The 18,949-nt window shown below is 40.5% G+C and overlaps 1 protein-coding gene across 3 annotated transcripts in view; it reads right to left on the minus strand.

The window, feature by feature from the left end:
• The window catches only part of PGM2 (phosphoglucomutase 2), a 34,078-nt gene extending 16,046 nt beyond the window's left edge, over positions 1–18,032 (minus strand). Inside the window, exons 1-3 of one of the 3 annotated variants that reach the window (XM_082051306.1) lie at positions 18,001–18,032; positions 14,994–15,086; positions 7,336–7,426 (exon numbers count right to left, since the gene is read on the minus strand). In XM_082051306.1, coding sequence (XP_081907432.1) covers positions 7,336–7,426; positions 14,994–15,086; positions 18,001–18,017 — 201 coding nt within the window. In that variant the 5' untranslated portion in view covers positions 18,018–18,032. Of the gene's footprint in view, positions 1–2,905; positions 3,053–7,335; positions 7,427–14,993; positions 15,087–18,000 lie in introns of those variants that run through there. The other 2 variants (XM_082051307.1, XM_082051308.1) reach the window with 2 other exon arrangements.
• Between the last annotated feature and the right edge of the window lie 917 nt (positions 18,033–18,949).

The raw sequence follows: 18,949 nt of genomic DNA on the forward strand, positions 1-18,949 counted from the left end.
GTTTAGAAAACAGTAAAGTTTCCAAACAGTAAAGTCCCGTATGCCCCAACATCTCAATCTTAACAACACGGGATTTGTGAAGTTTAGTATTTGATTTCTGGAGCAGTGCTGACCCCCAGGACAGCTGCACACTCCAGCTGCCAGGCGACAGGGTTATGTGGAGAGGCAGCATCCTCCGCCACTTACTCACCGCATCATTACACACACTTCACGCTAGAGTACAAAGATCATAATTTCCAAACAGACACAAGTTTTCATTTCTACTCAAGCAAATGACCTCATAAAAGTCAAAGACTTTACTATTTCTGGGATGACCTAGGTATGCTTACAGCAGGGGAAGGCATATCATCCTAGGCAAAAAAATATATATATTTCCAGAAAATGCTGCAGAACATGCACAGTTGCAGGCACATGAGTGAGCTTGCATACACAAGAGACCTGGGTCTGGATGCCCTAATCGTTGACCTGTGTATTCACTGCTGCAGCACAAAGACCATAGTTTACATAAATACTCAAAAAGCTAAGGAGCCCTGGGTGCTAATGAGGAAACTATATAATGCAGAATAACCTAAATAAGAAAAAAAAAAATAGTCAGGTTTCCTGAGTGCAATAAGTAATTAGTGCTCCAGAATTACTGATGTCCAGTTTAATAATTACCAGTTTGCCAAATAATGTTGTAACAGACACTTCCTTGCAGGATGCTCAACATAATTCTGTATTATTGTAATTATATTCTATAATTCTAAAAATAAATATAACTCTATCTTATTATAGAGTAATACAGGCCAGCATAGCTATTCTGAGTTCAGGCTGTTCAAAAGCAGAACTCTTTGCTGAAGTACCAGCCCTCTGTCCTGCAGGTAAAGCCCGAATGCCATGTTTTGCACTAGGCTTTGCACAGTGCCCCCTCACCTTTTTTTTCCCATGCATGAGCTTTGTGCACAGGAATTGTCTCTTACCATCTCAGGCAGATGCTGCACATGTTTGTGTCAGTGTTGGACAGACTAGAACCTGTACTGCCAATACAGGAGGGCAGCCTGGCACTAGGATCATACTGCGGCTCTCACAACCAAGGAGATTTTTATTTGTTATCATTGTTAGAAGTATTTCCCAGCTTTGGTAGCTACTGTGTAACTACAGGGATCCTCCAGTTTTTCAGGTCTGGTTAAGTGATCGTACTTAGGTGCCTGCCTAAGTCTCAGTGTTGCTGTCCACATCGTTTGCTAGAGAAAACTTGATTGCGTGAATTCAGTTGTTTGCGCTGTTCCCCTCTGCCATCCCCCTACAAAGTTATGCTAAAAGCCAGGCCGAAGTCTGTTTAATATAGCAGGATTTTTCCACAATTACTGTTATATTTGTTTATGGCTAGGGTCTCTTAATAATCTGCCTTTTTTTTTTTTTTTTTTTTTTACAGACAACTATTGCTATTTTTTTTTCAATTTTAGGAATGCTATGATGCCACTGTGTGCAGCTAAGGGAAAAATACTAAACTCTTTTTAAGCGGAAGAAAAAGTCAAGGCCAAATCCTCACAGCATCTCTACTAAAGAAGGACCCAATTTTATCTGAAAAATGAAGTGCCTTTTTTTTTCATCATTGTTGGTTGTCTCAGGTTATACCTTTTCTACTCTTAAATAAAACTGGATGAAAGTATGAGAATACTGATTTCTGTGAATACAGTGACAGGTGATTTAACATGGAGTTTAATTTCCAGTAGCGCAATTTTCCTTAAACATCACCTGGTAACACTTAAGTTATTTACTTTAACCTGGGCTACAGGAAGGCCCCAAAGAGGTTTAATCAGTGCAAGAGTCGCCATGAGGTTTCAGAGTACAGGGACAGCTACTGACTAAACAGGTTTTATTTTTCTCTTGTAAACTATTATTTTGTAAGAAATGTGCAGCTTATCATCAGTAAATATTAACCTATCTCTACACGTCAAAAAGGAACCTTTTCTTTTTAATATCATCAGAACAAATGGACAAGGGTTATATTGGATTATTCTGTTACTTAATACAAACATGCAAGATTTCCCTGAGAAATGAAAATACCTCATCGTTTTTGAGCAATCAGCAATGGGTCCTGCACACCGGTCAATTCTGACTGAGTCAAAGGCACAGTTGTTAACAAAGAGCCAACCTTTCAAAAGCGAAGATACTGTAAGAGATGCTGCCCTAGACTTCCAGAGGGTTTCACAAAATAATCAGAATAACCAGTTGAAAATGAAATGATTACACAGATGACAGGCATGTAACTAACTTCAGCCAAGGAAGTTATGGAGATAAGAGGCCTTTTAAAACCAGACTGTTTTCTCAAGATCAATTAAACTGGAAAAAAAGAATAGAGACACACAAAAGCTTACTGTCATTTGATGTGATACACTAGCATTTCTGAAAGAAGAGCTGGTTTGGCACTGCATTATCGTTAATAAAAACTGAGCTGGTACCTGGAGGTTTTTAACACGGCAATGTATTTTTGCCTTTAATAATTTAAGCCAACTGCCCCCACACCAGAAGTGGGTAGGAACAACACAGGCCGTTTTAAAACAGCAATTCGGTAGAGCTGAGAGCCAGCCGCAGTGCCCACAGTGACCAGCCAGGCGGGTCTCTACATTGCAGAGGGGCCGCGGCGGCAGGTGCCGGGGCAGCGGGCGCCGCAGGCCCAGCGGCGCCTCAGGGCGGCGGGGCCGGATAAAGAGGCGGGATGGAGGGACAACAGGGAAGGACCCACCAAGTGCCTTTACCGCGCGATTTGGAAAGTCAAGTTTCGCCCCACGCCCTCTTGACACTTCACAATCTCGCGCCTCCATCGCCTCACCCACCAAGTCCCTGCGTGGCCCGGAGCCCCGTTCCGCCCCGCGTCCGCAGTCGCTCCGGGAAGGGCCCCGGCGGTCCCGCTGTCCCTCACCTTATCCCAGAGCAGCCACTGTTCGGCCGCACGGCGGAGCGCCGCGTCCCCGGCGGAGCTCCGTGCTGCCATCCCGCTGCCGCCGCCTGGCTCCTTCCCTCTTCCGGAGCGGGGCCGCGCCGGGACGCGCAACCGCCGCCCCGCCCGCCTGCCCCGCGAGGGCCCAGGCCGGGTCAGGGCCGGGGCCGACCCACCTCCGCGCCGCCCGCCCGCGCCGCGGCCGGGGAAGCGTGGCCGGGTGGCTGGGGAGCAGTGGGGTTTTTAATGGTTTTATCAGATGAGCTGGGCGCTGCGTTTCAGCGGGTGGCTCAGTGCCCTCCCGCCCGAGCCCGGGCCGCGGCGAGCGGCTGCTCGCACGGCGGTAACGCCGGGCTCCCGGCGGGTCCCCCGGGGCGAATGCGGACACACGCCGAGCGGCGCGAGCCGGGAGGAATGCTACTTAGATTTATTTTTAAAGTCAGTACAAATGACGGATGGCCTCTGAGGAACCCTAATCCATAAGCAACATACAGACATGAAGTCACCTTCTTAAACCATTAGATGTGTAGGCAGTATCTTTACTTACCTTTTACTGTCTGTAATGTGACAGCATGAAAAGTATAAAGGCCCCCAAAAAGTTTTTATCCGTGTCTGAGTTTTGATATCTTAATAGTGTAGCCAATCCTTCTCATAATAAAAATATTAACAAATTGCATTCACCAAGAGGCAAAGAGGGCAACAGCCTGAAGAGATTATATTTCCAGTGTTCCTCTGTTGCTCTGTCCTGTCCACCCCAGAACAAGCTGGAATTCTGTGCAGGCCCAGCAGCATGCAAAGGGGAATATTTCAGTGAATGGACCTATAACTGTTTATTTTAGCATTCAGTCTCAAGCTTCAGAACTTATTGTGACTTCTCTTTTCCTTTTAATTGCCCGCCAGCCAGCCACAGAAGTTCGTGGAACTCCCAGTCGCAGCGTTCCGCTGCTGCTGATGGAGCGAGCGCGCAGCAGCCTGGGCTCACAGCCCAGCCCCTCCAGAGAGCTGGGCCTGGCCACCCTGCGGGACCCCTGTCCAGCGCTGGGAGAGGTTGACCAACTCCATTCCGACTGCTGGGGGCTAAAAATCCCAGCCCTGAAAAGAGCTTGTTCAGTATTGTGGATGTTATTCATGTTGAAGAATGTTTTTTGTTTATTTGTGAATAAATTTTCTGTATATTACACCCTTTCAAGTTGGAGCTGCTCATTGTTATCATCTGAAATATTTCTACGTGTTATCATTTATAGACTATACCACATATTAATGTGTATGTGCATGTATGACTGATTAGAATAATGAGTTGTAATTGGGTAAATTTTCAGAGGAATAATGACTTGTACAGATATTTGGAAACCTTTTAGAGTTCATTAGTATAATACTAGAATGCATGTGAACAAGAGAAATGCTATACATCACTTGCAAAGATACTAATGAATATCCTGCACTGCTGATCAGTAAAATTAACAGTTCCACCCTTGTGGGAAAAACCCTGAGATGGAAGATCAGGGGAACCGAAAAGTAAGAAAATTGGGCAAAAAATATGTTATTTGGATGCTTTTGGAATTATCTGTCTTCTCTGTTCTAGTGCTTTGGTAATGATCCTTCAGCAGCAGCTCCTCTGGCCGCTGCGTCTCTCTGGCTGGACGCAGATCTGCCCTCAGCTGCAAAACTGAAAGGAAAAAAAACAACTAACTGAATTTCACTCAGGAATATCGATTGTGTTCCTTCTGCCAGAATTAAAGAACAGTTAATACTGCATTGATGCTTATAGCATAGTGTCTTTGAGAGAAGCCTAAGTTGCCAAGCTGTTGCTCTGTCTAAACAGTTCCTATAACTTAGCTCAGGTTTTGGCTGGGATCCCCTGAAGATGCCATGGTAAGCCCCTTTGGTCAGATTTCTTCCAACTTTTGGGGCAGAAGTATACCCCAGAGAACACCGACCTCTCTTTCTTGCGTAACAAGATATCTGGCCTCAGCTTCCCAAGGTGCTAAGGGAAACAGCAGTCTGATTGCTCTGGAGCTTCAGGAACAAGGCGCTCACTGTTCAGGAGCTTTTCACTTTGTTTTGTCAACCTCTGAAGCTGAGCTAGACAAGGTGCTGCATAACTGCAGAGAGAGCTGTAAGGAGTGATCGGGATGTCCCTGCTCAGCTCTGCAGTGCAGGTGAGGTAGGGGGAAAATCCCCAGTATGATCTGCACAGAGTAGGTACAGCAGGTGTGCAGAGGCTGCTGAGCAACGCGAGGTCGCTGTGAAGGTGACACACAGGAACAGCAGACACTCTGGAGCCAGCAGAGTCACTTGCAAGTGTTGCCAAGTCCTGAATATGAACTCCTGCAAGGGATATAGCTACCCAGGCACTTTCCAACAGTGTTCCAGTGGGAACAATCTGAGCATCCCTTTTGTCCCATGTTTAAAGGATGAGGCAAACGAGGAAGCAGTTGCCCTTGTGGAACTGTCACTGAGCTTCTGCCATGCTTCTCAAAGGCAGGAGAGAAGTAACCGCAGGAAAAAAACAGCATCTGCATACGTGAAGAACAACATAGCCTCTAAGATGCTGATTTTGCAAAGCAGTCTGATGAAGTATCGCCATTGCCTCAGCTGCGGCAGACAGGAGCAAGTCCATGGAGCACCTCCTCTTTCTTCCGAGTGCCTCAGGTTGGCTATAAATCAAGCAGATTTTCTTCAAGGTGGAGAAAAATGGTCATGGGGATCCATCACAGTGTAGGCTCAGCTGTGTCACTGAAAACCTGTTGGAAGTCCTTACCGAATTCCTCTGGGACTGCTCTGAACAGAGTGGCTAGAACCACAGCTTGCCAAGTGCCACAGTCCTAAAAACTCCATGATCTAATGAGACTAAAAGAGGCTGAAAAAGGAAGAACAGCCAACCGCTGCCTGCAGTTGCTCCTGTGGTTAATATAATTTTCATGCAAACAATACAACATAAATGTTTTCAAAATACCAGATAATCTAATTAGATCCTTCCTAGTGACTCTGCCAGAAAGCAAATTTCCAATAAAGGATTAGAAAACTAAGAGTATTTCAGGACAAGCCCATTAAAGGGTTGAAGAAAAGTTATATTTATTTGACCACAGATCAAAAAAACAGATAAAACTGAGTCATACAGGATGGAGTCTTTTTTCTTTCTTTTCTCCAGCTGTTACCAAAATGAAGTTAACAAAACAATAAATAAAAAAACCCCCACAACCAATAAAACAAATATAGTTGCTGACTTAATACTCTTTCTGGGAACTTCAAATACTCCATCTAATTTTACTTGAATCTTCTTCAGAACATGTGGAACCATTGCTAAATTAAAATTAATGCTGGAATTTCAGAGCGGGGTACTTCATGGGGTACTTAAAGTGTCCCTTGTCACCTACTCTTCCTGAAGCAAAAAGCTTCAGATGACTAATGAACGGTATAACTTGGGCTCAGTACGGTTGCAGCTGCACAGGCTTTTCACAACATGCATGAACTAAATGACATTTGCTCGTCATAAAAGCCATAAAAGTAACCAATGCAGTTAGCTGCTTTATTTAACTTGCAGGTAAGAAGAAAAATGAGTAAAATGATCACAAAGGTGCTCATCAATATATTCTGGCAAGTTTTCGATTTTATGGAGGTTTTGTTTGTTTGTTTGTTGGTTTGTTTTAAGGACTTGGTCCAACTTTGAGAGAACTGATCTGTGTGTGTGGTGGTTAAATAACATATCATTTCTTCTCAAAGCACAGCAGTCTGTGAACATGGCTGGTCTTAGAAAAACAAAACGAAAGCAACAAAATGACTGTAAAGCTCCAAAATCATTCATGGTTCCAAGTCAGGCACAACACAAGACATCTTTGGATCGTGTCATACTGTCCAAGTTATATTTCACAGAGCAACTGCTGTGTCGGGTACAGTGTTTTCTCTTTTAGCAAACTGGACTGTAGAAACAGCCTTATTTGTCAGCCAGAAGACTAGGAATCAGTTTGCTATCCTTTGGAGAATTTTTAGGCATACAGGTCTGCTGCTGCTGCAGCAGATATTATTGCTACAGCAATAATTAGAGCAAAATAATTACAACAAAGGAGAAATCCTGAAAGAAGTTTAAAGAAGTTTAAATTTCAGCTCAGTCTAATGTCACAAAAAAGAACGTTCTCCAGTCGAAATAGCATGTGATTTCTGTAATTGTCAATAAACACAGAATTTTGATGAATTATATATTTGATGCTATTTTTCTGGCCGATTAAATAGGTTTATCTAATATATCTGTTATATTCTTTGGCTGTCATCTCGCTGTAAGCTGCAAGGAAGGCTATTTGTTGCTCTTTGTAAGGTGTTCTACACAGGAGAGCATGTCTTCATGGAAGGAAATCCAAGGAAGAAAGTACAGGGAAGAAAAGAGAAACAAGCACGGGACACTGGCAGATACTTGCTTTGTCTTCTCCTAGTGGGTGCTTAAGGAGGTGTGAAGAAGACTTTGCAGGAGCTGTCACCTGCAGCCAGCTGGCTGTAGCAATACGGGCACTGCAAACATAAGAAATGAGACAAGCAGTTAATGGTTCGATGTAGACATATTTTCTCCCTTTTTGTCAGTGCCCACACGTCAATTTGCTGGATCCAATGTTTCAGTTAACACCGGACATACAGATAACAATGGCAAGTTAGCGCCAGCGATGTCTTGCATTTTCAATGCATCACATAAGTTTAGCACTAACTGTTAGCACAAGTAATTAAATATTACTTGTGGTTCTTCAGGTAATAGATGAGTTCACTGCGTGATAGAATAAAAGGCACATTTATTAAGGAAGCTGGTATAAGCTGATGAGATCTGCCGAAGAACTAACAAAAATCTGAAGCTGTTTAAGTCATGGTCTACCTGGCCATTCCTTAATTATGTTATCTTAGAAATTTCATAGGTGTCATAAAAAGGCATTTCCTAGGGAACCTTTCAGTCTACCATAGTATTTGGTACATGCTGGAATAACATGAGAGATTACCAGCGACCTGCTAGCAACAAGGATTTTTGTTTTAAATCTAGTTTTCTACAACTGTAGTTTGTACAGGAGGATTTTATCAATGTGTATAAGTACCTGAACGGAAAGAGCAAAGAGGACGGGGCCAGGCTATTTCCAGTGGTGCCCAGTGACAGGACAAGAGGCAATGGGCACCAGCTGTAACCCAGGGGGTTCCCTTTGAACATCAGGAAACACTGTCTCACTGTGAGGGTGGCTGAGCACTGGCACAGGTTGTCCATAGCTCTTGTGGAGTCTCCGTCCTTGGAGATACTCAAAAGCTGTCTGGACATGGTCCTGGGCAACCACTCTAGGTGGCCCTGCTTGAGCAGGGCGTGGACCAGAGGACCTTCAGAGGTCTCCTCCAACCTCAGCCATTCTGTGATAGGTGAGATGTCAGATGTTCTGGCAAGGAACCTAAATTTTTCATTGCTGACTTCTGCATTTCTGTGATACAGCCATACAGAAAATTTGTGAAATGCTAACAGAAAGTAGACATCAGAATCAGTGACATTTTCCTGTTATATATGCAGATATTACATTTAAAGTCTTCTACCCAGTTCCCCCATTTTCAGTATGCAAGCATTCTCCATTTACTGCCAACTGGGATATAGCAATTGATATTTGTGATACCTACAGAAATAAAGGAGTAAGGATTATAGGATATTACAGCTAACATGTTGAAGTTAGCTGTAGGGTGTCAGAGCTGAAAGTGCATAGATGTCTTAGGTCTACTATTTTGTGCAGTCTGAAAATTTCAAGGTATTTTATTAGTTTCCATTTTCATCACCAACTTGAAAAACCAGTGGGAGGCAGGAGAGAAGAAAGCCTTGATTTGATAGCACAGATTGACTGCCAAACGGTGGCAGACATTGCATGTTTCAAAGAGCAGGTATCGCCCTCACAAGAGGATGTTGCCTCAAATAAAGAATTGTTCTTGTGACCCAGTGAGAGGGGAGGGGGAAGCAGGGGAAGAGAAGGAAGGATGTAGTGGAGATTGGGTTCCTGGCCTGAATATTAGTATTTGTTCTCCACTTCTGTCGTCTACCAGCTAACCCAAGGATGTGTGAGGTTCTTTTCTGTTTCCTCTTGGAAATTTTTTCTCCATTGTTTATTGTAAGCCTCTTGTTCACAACTGAAAATCTCTTATAATTTTCACTGTTTGGCATAAACTCCTGACCTCTGGCAGGCAGATCTTGGATCCCATAGCAGCTGAACTACTAAAATGTGCTTTTTCTGTCTTTTTCTAGACAGCACCCAGTTTCCAGGTTCAAGGACGAATTAACTTAGGTTTGTTCAACAGACAGGGCAAAGTTACAGCTAATGTCAGTTCTTTTCAAGTATATTTTGGATTGCTGCCCTTCTCTGAGATGTTGCTTCAATTTTTAAAGCCCCAAAAGACAAGTTTAAGTGAAAAATAAAAATAGTCAGACTAATAAATATGTGATCTTGAACTCACTCCTTATGCAAATGATTCAAATTATGGTGTCACAAAAATGAACTATTTAATGTTTGATTTCACAGAATTAATGAGGAATATGCACAGATTATTTTGGCCCAATTCCTTTATGAAATAAGTGAGTGGTGTACACTATTTTTATATATATTCTTCACTTCTGTTGTATCTGTAATTAAACTTTCCTCCCTCATTAGGTAAATTTCTGGATACCTTGGCAGACTTACTAAGCCTATAGCTTGCTTTGGACAACACAATACTGTCTGTTATAGAAACAGGCTTGAGAGTGATTCTGACAGTTCTTTTGTCTGAAATTATGGAAAGATTTCCTTAACCACTACTAGTCATCCTGAGCAAAAGTAACAAAATCTAGAGTGGTTGTAGCATAAATATCCTGGATAGATATTTTCCTTAACAACAATAAGTTGTGAGGATTACAGACAAGTTTCCCAAAAATGTTAAGCTTCTAAATCCAACTTCAGACTTCTAAGTAAGCTGTTTCTCAAAAGTGCTGAACCTGCAGCAGTTCCCATTGCATGCTCTGGCTTGTAAATGCATGACTGAGAGACACGATGGCAATAACAAAGGGGAAAGGCGTGGCTTTAACAAAACTGGCACAGGGTGCTTTTATAACATACAGCAACACTCCACAGTTTACACCACCGAAGCTGAAATATTTGTTTGACAGCCAGAAAAACTGAGCTCATATGCAAAAGATTTATCTGATGTCTCCCCGATGTAGGAAATAATATCTAAAATATGGAAAGCTAGTAGCTTTACATTTGTGCTTGAAAGCTGTTCTTAAGAAGGGAACACTAAATGCCCTGCCTTCCTCCTAAATCAATTAAAAGTCTGCAATTAAGGAACTGATTTAAAAGAGGTAGACTCTTAGTAATACGGATTATTTACTCTTGGTAGAGGAGATAAAGCGTATCTTACTGAAACCAGACAAGCACTAAATGAAAGGCTGTACTGAGAAATTTGTATCACAGGTCTTAAAATGGCCTCAAACAACTTGTAGATTGAACTACAGTCTGCTTTTTAAGCAGTTGCATTTTTAAACTTCAAAAAGTTCTAGTTAAAATGTGACAGAATAGTTAAAAAAATTAACTAGGTTCTTCAGAAACTTCTATTATTTCAGTATTCATGTCATGATTTGCTTGGAAAAGGATGCCCTCTCTCGGCCATAGCAGAAATAACTGCAGAGATCATCTATTGCCATAGCAATAGAAATAGAACAGCATTCCCAGTGTTCTGCCTTGTCGAAAATCCCTTCATATCTCTCAGCTAGCAATTGTTTGATAATTTAGTGTTAGTGTCTCTGTAATTTGGCAGAAGGAATTTCCTCTTATTGTCTTTAAAATTGTGTGATAGAAATGTCAGTGAATAAAAAATATCTGCACTGTTCCTCAGGCTGCGACAACATTCCTGTTTCTGTGATGATCCATTATCAAGGAATGAAAAGAAATACTGAGAACATAACAGGAGCATTATGTATTTGGAAAACCACCTTTCCCATATCTCATTTTGCACAAAAGTTTAAATCGAAGTTGTATTCAACTAAATGTTACTTTCTCAAGTCCTACTGTTAATATATAGAAAACTTAAATAAATTATCACAGTGATACACTTTAGTAAAGTCTCTGAAACTACACTATGGGCCTAGGAGGTTTATTTTGCTTTCTACCTTCCGTGACCGTATTGTTGTAAGGAATTAATGTTGCCACCGCTGAGAACAATTTCCTTCTGTAACCATTCCTGTATTTCTGGGGTCATGTGCTTGCTCGGTAAATGCAAATATCTCACTAGGTATTTGGCTTGATGCCTTCGCTGCTTTAGAAATTGTTTGGAGACTTGCTTTGTGATTAGCATTAATTATGGTCATTTTTATTCTTGATTTACTTGCGAAATACTCAGACTTGAAGCTGCTTCCTGCTTGTTCATATTTTGGAGGAGACAGGCTAGTCGTAGGGGGCTTATTTTTCATGGCAAGATTGCAATGATACATGTTCAAAAAAGGCAGTATTATAATGTCTTGCAATTCTACCCCATGCCCTAGAATGAGAATGCACTGAAAAGGTTTTAACACATTTGATTTAAACTATAGCTTATTTCTTATGTAACAATAATAATTTCCTAAGATCACAAACAGTAATTAATTCTTTGCAAATATACTATTAGCAATTAATAATATTTGCCCCCTCCAGCACCATTATCTGATACAAGTGAGAGACATCTCTGCCTTGTCCAGGGATGTGTGACCACCATTCAGAGTTTGAAATACAATTAGATCTATATTAGGAATTGATAGTTCACAGTGTAGTGCTTCAGATCATATGGTAACCAAACATTAAAAAAAAAAAAAAAAAAAAAAAGACTAGCTAAAATAAGTTTACAAAAGCTTTACTCCTGAGGATGGAAAGCACTCCTTACACAAAAAATGTACTTGCAGATAGAGGCAGGTAACATGAAAGAAGAAGCCTGAGTTACACTTCATGGGAAGCCTGAAGTTTGTTTGAAACTTTTGAGGAAATTATGATGTGGCATAAAACCAGCACTGCAGAAACCCTGCAGTACAAGCTCTGCAAAGGAGGTGTTATTATCAGTTCTGAAGGACTATCTTTCCATACCTAGTTCTGTTAAAATCAGATTTATCCTTAGAATATCTGGGTCTGAAGCAGCATTAACTTTCCATTTTGCAGATATATCACTCTGAAAAAAGGGAAAGTTTTATTAAAGTGAGAAGGCAGTAAGGAAGTAAGGAAGAGACAGAATCACAGTATTAAGTAACATATAAAAATGGGGTAGGTAATACATAGTTTATACTTATGGGCACAAATTTAAGGCTTCCATTTGTCCACAAGCAAGGCCTAGATAACCCAAGACAGTTCTACTTGTGGACGCATTTATTGCTACGTCTGTGGTCAGCAAAGAGGCCAGGGTGGCTTGGGGGCTCTACAGAATATTCGCTCTGTCAACGTGGAAGAGCCTGAATCTGGTGACCATGTGCACAGGCTGCAGCTGCCATTCAAACCCTCTCTGGTGAATAAGCCAGAGATATTCTGCACCAATGATGAAGTGAGACTACAGAGTTTCTGTAGGTGCCAAAGGACTATACTGAATAATGAAGTTTTAACACTACATTCTGAAACCTGTTCTTTCTTACCGCACTCTATTATTACTTTATCGTACATACTGTGGGTGTATTAAAATACACTTTTATTGTAGAAGAAACTGTACAATTTCCTCTATAGATGTAAACAGTTGCTGGAACAAAGTCTTCTGGGAAAAACACCATTAAAGAATTACCAATAAATTAAATGTCAATAAGATAACGATTTTCTATTTAAAGACTTGCTTTAAAGCAATAATCGGTCTTAGAAAAGACTAGTAAGCATGAAGCAAACTGGAAGAATAAGCCCCATATATAGCAAATACACACCTACTGATATCATCAGCGCAGGCAAGCGTGCCATGGAGGAACAGATCATCATTCACATCTTTCTTTTAATGAAGCAACATGTGAGCTCGGTCACATACCAGCCTCATCCCATGGTCCCTCTGTTCTGGTAAACACCTCCGGGCCTCAGCTGTGTTTAAGGACACACCCTGTTTATTCATATAGAAGCAAAGTTTACCCCCTCAAAATGTAACATAAATACACGCTGGATAGTGGCAGCTGTTTTAACTACAGCATGACCAACCCACTGCTGTTCTTGCCAACCACTTCTTCCTTCCTTAGAGATCCACATCCTCTGATTTATTTTGCTTCCTGTTATCTCTTAAAGTCAAAACATTTAAGTAATAGTTATTGCATGAAATACTTCAAAGCAGATCTTGATTCTTAGGCGAACTCTCCCTCATATTGCTCATTTTCATCCAGGAGTCTAAATATTGGCAGCTCTGAGGTACATATTTCTTTTTATTGTGTCTCGGGATGCTTTTCACTGAGACACTTCTTTGTTCTACTCAGCCATAAGCAGATGTTTACACCTGTGCATTCTTCATTTTTTTGAAAAACATCTTGTAATTACTAGTGTTATTACTTCCTCACTTCTTTCCAATTTTATATTATTTTAAAAAGCAGACTGTATCCTGCTTCTCCCCATTCCTAAGAAAAACATTTTGGTACAGTGGTAATATGAAGGTGCTGCCTTGTTACCAACAATACACATAACACCTCATGAGATTGTAGACAGGACAACACAGTACTGAAGAGGTAAAAAACACTCACGTAACCCACTGTTGAGTACAAAGCTGCAGTGCTTTTCCATAAGGTGCTGTAGGACAGGACAAACAAGGAGCATAGAGCAGCATAGTAAGTTTGCAGCACAGGCAACATTTTGTAGTAACCTAGATAGACAGGTTATAACGAGTCATGACTGTTTACCAGTTTCACTTTCAGTACTTCAGGTTGTAATTAGAGTTTTGACTTCCAGAACTTCTGAGCAATTTTAAATTTTAGTATAATATTGCAGGTTATCATATTTCTCATTTCATAAAACTTGTATCATTGTAGCTATTATAAAAGTGTTTCATAACCAGTCAATATCAGTAACATTACTGAAAAAATATAAATAGGACAAGCAGCGTTTTTGTGGGGGAGTAAGTCTTTAGGAAAAAATTGCAGAGGTTACCAAACCTTTTTTTCTTTCAAATGTAAAGCCTCTGCCACCCAGTATTTCAGAAAACATGTTCACCTAATTCTGAGCGTTTGGTTATGGGATGTGCTACATGTGCTATGGGTTATGGGATATGCTACACTATTACGGAGTGACTTAAGAGAGTTCCTTAAATTACTACCCATTTCATGAAAAAATAGCGTTTTCTAATCTTGTAGCTGTACAGTATAGGGTAGCCACCACTGGCAATTAAAGCAATTTAAAAACAATGCAGTTACTCAGATTTACTTTCTACGCCACCAAAAAATATGGCTCTCTCCATTCTCAAAAGTAAAAAACATCTTATATAAAAAGTAATGGAATAATGTGAAGAATATCAGTTGTCCCGCTTCTCCCATTAATACATTTGTGTACTGAAAAAAAAGAACCAGTATAAAATTTTTGGATCACATCTTTCTGACATAAAGTTGGAGATTTTTCACAATTGATCCCTTTTCTAGGTTAGGCAGCGTTTTATATTCAAGACAAAATTCAACCTAATGTTAGCTGACAGCCACCACACTTCTGAAGATACCTGAAATATCCTTATTTTGTTACCTACTCATTGCTGTAACATTTTAATTGGAGCTCTAGACAAGCTAATTTAATGTGTCACCTGTTATTCTTCTGGCTTAGAAGCTTACTCTGATGTGAACCAGATGCCCATATTGAATATAGCAAAGCATGTGCATTTGCAGTGCTGTGGAACTTAGAATGAAAATTAACTAAGGTTGCAGGGTTGTGGTGGATAAAAGAGACACTTTCAAACATAAAATAGCTTACTTTCTCCCTCACTCAGAACTGACTGGTTAGACATGAAATTTTGCTTTATGTTGCCTACACTTCTAGGACTTGAAGTTTACCAGCTAAGTTCTAAAGAAATGACTTATTTTTAGCCGACAGAACCTCCTCAGAGCAACAATGAGCCATAATTTCCATTTCACATTTACTGTAAGACTTACAAGCTATTTAGGATTCTTCTGGATTGCTGTGGTGGCTTAGTTGTTCCCAGCAGGTCAGCCAGCGCTGAGGCACCAAATACAATGCCAACATCTCTGTTAAATACATGGAGAAGTGTTAACTGTCAAAAAAAGGAAGATGCACTGACCATAGCACAAACACACAAACAACAAAAAAATATCCCATTATTTGGAATATTCACAGGTATAGCCATTTGACCAGACAGACTAATATAAACCTACAGAAGTCAGAAAACAGAAAAAAAGTGTTGGAAGAAAGAGAGAAGACAGAGACAAAATCTCAGGTGTCAATAGGACAGTTTTCCACAGAATTATTTACTACACATGGGTTTTCTATTAATCATCTACAGCGGGTGAGGACACAACCCTAAGAATGCACAAAGGAGCAACAGTATTCCCTGTCCCCACCAGATTCACCACTTAAGCTAACTTAAAAACACTCTTATCCCCAACTTGGGAAGGCCTGTAAGGAGATCTCTGTGTGACCGGCAAGGATTGCGTGCCAACACTTCCTCAGTGATTAAAGCACAAGCTCTCGGCATGGCTATAGGGGAGCTGGTAACCTTTTCGGCTGCTAAAATAGATCTGTGTTGCTATTTTAAGGAGCAGAGCTCCTTGCTCTGCAATGCTCAGCTGAATGGATCTTGATACCTACCCTGACTTATGTGCCGCCTACCTTAGGAAGCAGCTGTGGATTTTGTGGCTGGAAAGTGCATCAGTCAGATGTCCTCTGCGAGAGTCAGAGCTTTGTTGGACTCTTTCAAAAGTCACAGCCTAAACCAGTCAGTGATTTTATGAAGAAACAAACATGCAGCCAGCATCTCCCCTCCTTTGCTGAAGCAGAATATCCTGCTTCAGAAAACCCCTGATTTTACTCAGTTGTGCCCCAGTTTTGTTCTCATCTATTCTCATGGGTTGCCTCAAACACCGTAATGTTGTTTCCACGTCAGCTTTAGCAATGATGACCACTGTCAGTGTGCTGATTAATCAGCTCGTGCTCTCCTTCCTGTTACTCTGATCATATCTCATTTTTTTCCAGCTTTGACACTACCAGTAGCCCCATAACAGACAGCAAAATTAATCTGTATAATCTGTCTCCTAACAGCCAAATATAATTCAAATTATTGCTTACTTTCCTGCTAGATTTCAACTGCTTTTCAACTATAAATTGCTTGAAAAGTGGAGTAAAAAGCTTTGTTGTTTTAACCACAAATCTGAATCTAGAGCAAATGCCAACTTCAGTAGCATCTCTTAGACTCCAACTGATGCTCCCAGTACCCTGAGCTGCGCAAGGGGCTGGTCCTTCTGCATCCAAGCCCTCCTGCCACCCATGACAACCGTTCTGGCAAAAAGGCAGGAGGAAGAGCTGAGAGAGAAGCAGCATAAAGTACTAAGTTTACAGAGTATTAATATGTGATGCTATTTTCTCTAAATAGAACTTACCCCACTATAAGAGTTTGATTTTTCTTTCAAAAAAAGGTTTTTTCATATTTTAAGGGGGGAAATAAAATCCTCTTGTCAGAGTTCCTTGCAGTGGAGAATTAAGTGAAGGATCTGACCTTATACAGCAGCGCTGTTTTGATTCGGCTTGCAGTCTGTTCTGACCACGGTGTATGGACAAACACCAGTGGAAAAAAATGCCTTTGCTTTTTTTCAGTCAAAATATTTTGAACTGAAGGAATGTGAAAATATTCAGAAGGACCTCATTACCTTTACCATAGGACCTCAGTAGCAGAGACAAGATTATATTTTATAAACATCAGGTGGAAATCCTGATTATGGCTTCTATTTGTAGTATGCTATCACCCAAAGCAAATATTTGGAGATACAAGGCCTTTTGTTGACTTAACACTCTTGAAGGGTCCTGTGGAATAATTTGGGTGTTTACTTTAGGAGGCTGAATAAAGGTCAAATGAATCCTTAGAAAAAAAAATCTCTAGTTCTATACACTACTTATGTGTTCCCTGTGAAGTGATTTAAGAATCCAGGATTTTTACCTAACATCATTCTAGGCAATAATATTTCTCTATAATATATTATACATTATACATATATATCACATATCATACAGATATTGTGGAGAGGTATATAATATATCTGTCTAGGCACTGATATAACTCTAGGCAATGACTTTCCTGAGGAAGGCTGAGGTAAGCATTGTTCCTGCAATAGTGACAATTAAGGATATGATTATTGCAGATTAGTGTTTGGTGAGCATAGTGATTCATACAAAAACTATCCTTTATAAGTCTGTCCTCATCTTAATGTATTACTATTATTTGACTATCCTGAGATAATGCTTTGCAAGTGTAGGCTGGTTATAGAGCAATTGTGTTTGTACGTTTTCTTTCCCACCCCTATTTCCATTAGAAAATAACTGGGCAGGAAGAAACTGATTTGCTTTATACCAAAGCTGGAGTTTTCCTGAACAAAAAGATCAAAATCCTTTATCGGAAACATTTATCTTGACAGAAAGTTAAATATTTCTTTGAAACTATTAGTAAGGAAAAGTGAATGATAAGCTATGGAGGAGTTTCTTTTTTCCTTTCCCAGTAGCCCAGCATTTGCTATATTATCTTGGAATACTGAAACTGCACATTCCAGCAGTGTGTTAAATCATCAAACCATGCAATGTTTTGAGACTTAGATAATGTTTTAAGTACAAATGATCTTCAAATAAGCATTGAGGTAGCAGGAAAGAAAGGCAATTGCTCCATATCCTTGTGATTAGGACACGAGACACTGCTGTCCGGTTTCTGCTGCTCTGAAGGTGTGTCTGGCCATGTGAAGCAGAACGGCATTCACAGCTGAGAAAAGAAGGAGCCAATCTGGACTTCCACAACCCTTTGACTGAGGCTCTGATTAACAAAGCAGGACCTACGGATTTAAGTCATTTCAGACCCAGAAGGAAATCAAACAACTTATCCACATCCGGCAGGAAGGTGAACGCACTGGCCTTTGACTGAAGACGTCTCCTCCCTCTACAAACCTGTGAATCTGATCCATCTTTTGTAGTATGTTTTCTCTGTCATCATACTCCAACAAGTTTGACTGCATTTAAGAAACAGTTTGGGGATATCTGAAATAATAAATTTTAATGAATTTAGTAGTTGCCCCTGCAACCCCATCACCCTAACCAAAATAAACTAATGTGCTAAGACTTGCTATGTATGGGCATGTCCTAACCAAAAAACCTACTACAAGATAATTTTCATATTAATTTAATTATCACACACTTATTAAAATCCTGTAAAAGGTATTTATCTCAAATCCTGTGGCAAGAGGTGATAGAGTAACCAGGGCAATCAGCAAGACCATGTGCTCTGCACAAAACATGGAAGACAAGCAGCTCCTTTATCTACTGCTGTTTGAGCACACAACCTACTCATTTCTTTATGAAAAAAAAAGCACACTGTCTTCTGGTAACAAAATTATTGTTTAAGCACAATTTGTATCCAAGTTAACCACCATAGTTTTAGGAAGTATGACACTACAGATAGGTGAGCTCTATAATGGTCTTAATTTACCCAGGGCAGGCCCATGTTTGTGACAATCAGTGAAAGGCACCAGGATCTTCCTAAATGCCACAAGATCCTCTTCAACAAACCCAGCACCAGAATCCCTTTTGCTGGCTGAGCCTTCTCTTTTTCCCCAGAGTGACTCTCAGCACTCCCGCTGGCCTTTCGCACTAGTTGTTTTCTGATTATGTTTTTTCCTATCCCCAGTGAAAATTCTAATTAATTTAAAGCAAATAGAACATCAGTCTATAGATAATACATTTTTTTGGAAAAAAAAAAAAAAGACTTCTCAGAATTACATATTTTACCTTTTAAAAGCTGTCACAAACACTGACTGTTCATGAGCTGTTAAACAAAAAAATTCTGATTTAGTCATGGTTCAGATCTCAGCTTTGTCCTGATATGAAAGAGAAAGATCTC

The sequence above is a fragment of the Streptopelia decaocto genome (assembly GCF_964273445.1).
Source record: "Streptopelia decaocto genome assembly, chromosome: 4".
Classification (NCBI taxonomy): domain Eukaryota; kingdom Metazoa; phylum Chordata; class Aves; order Columbiformes; family Columbidae; genus Streptopelia; species Streptopelia decaocto.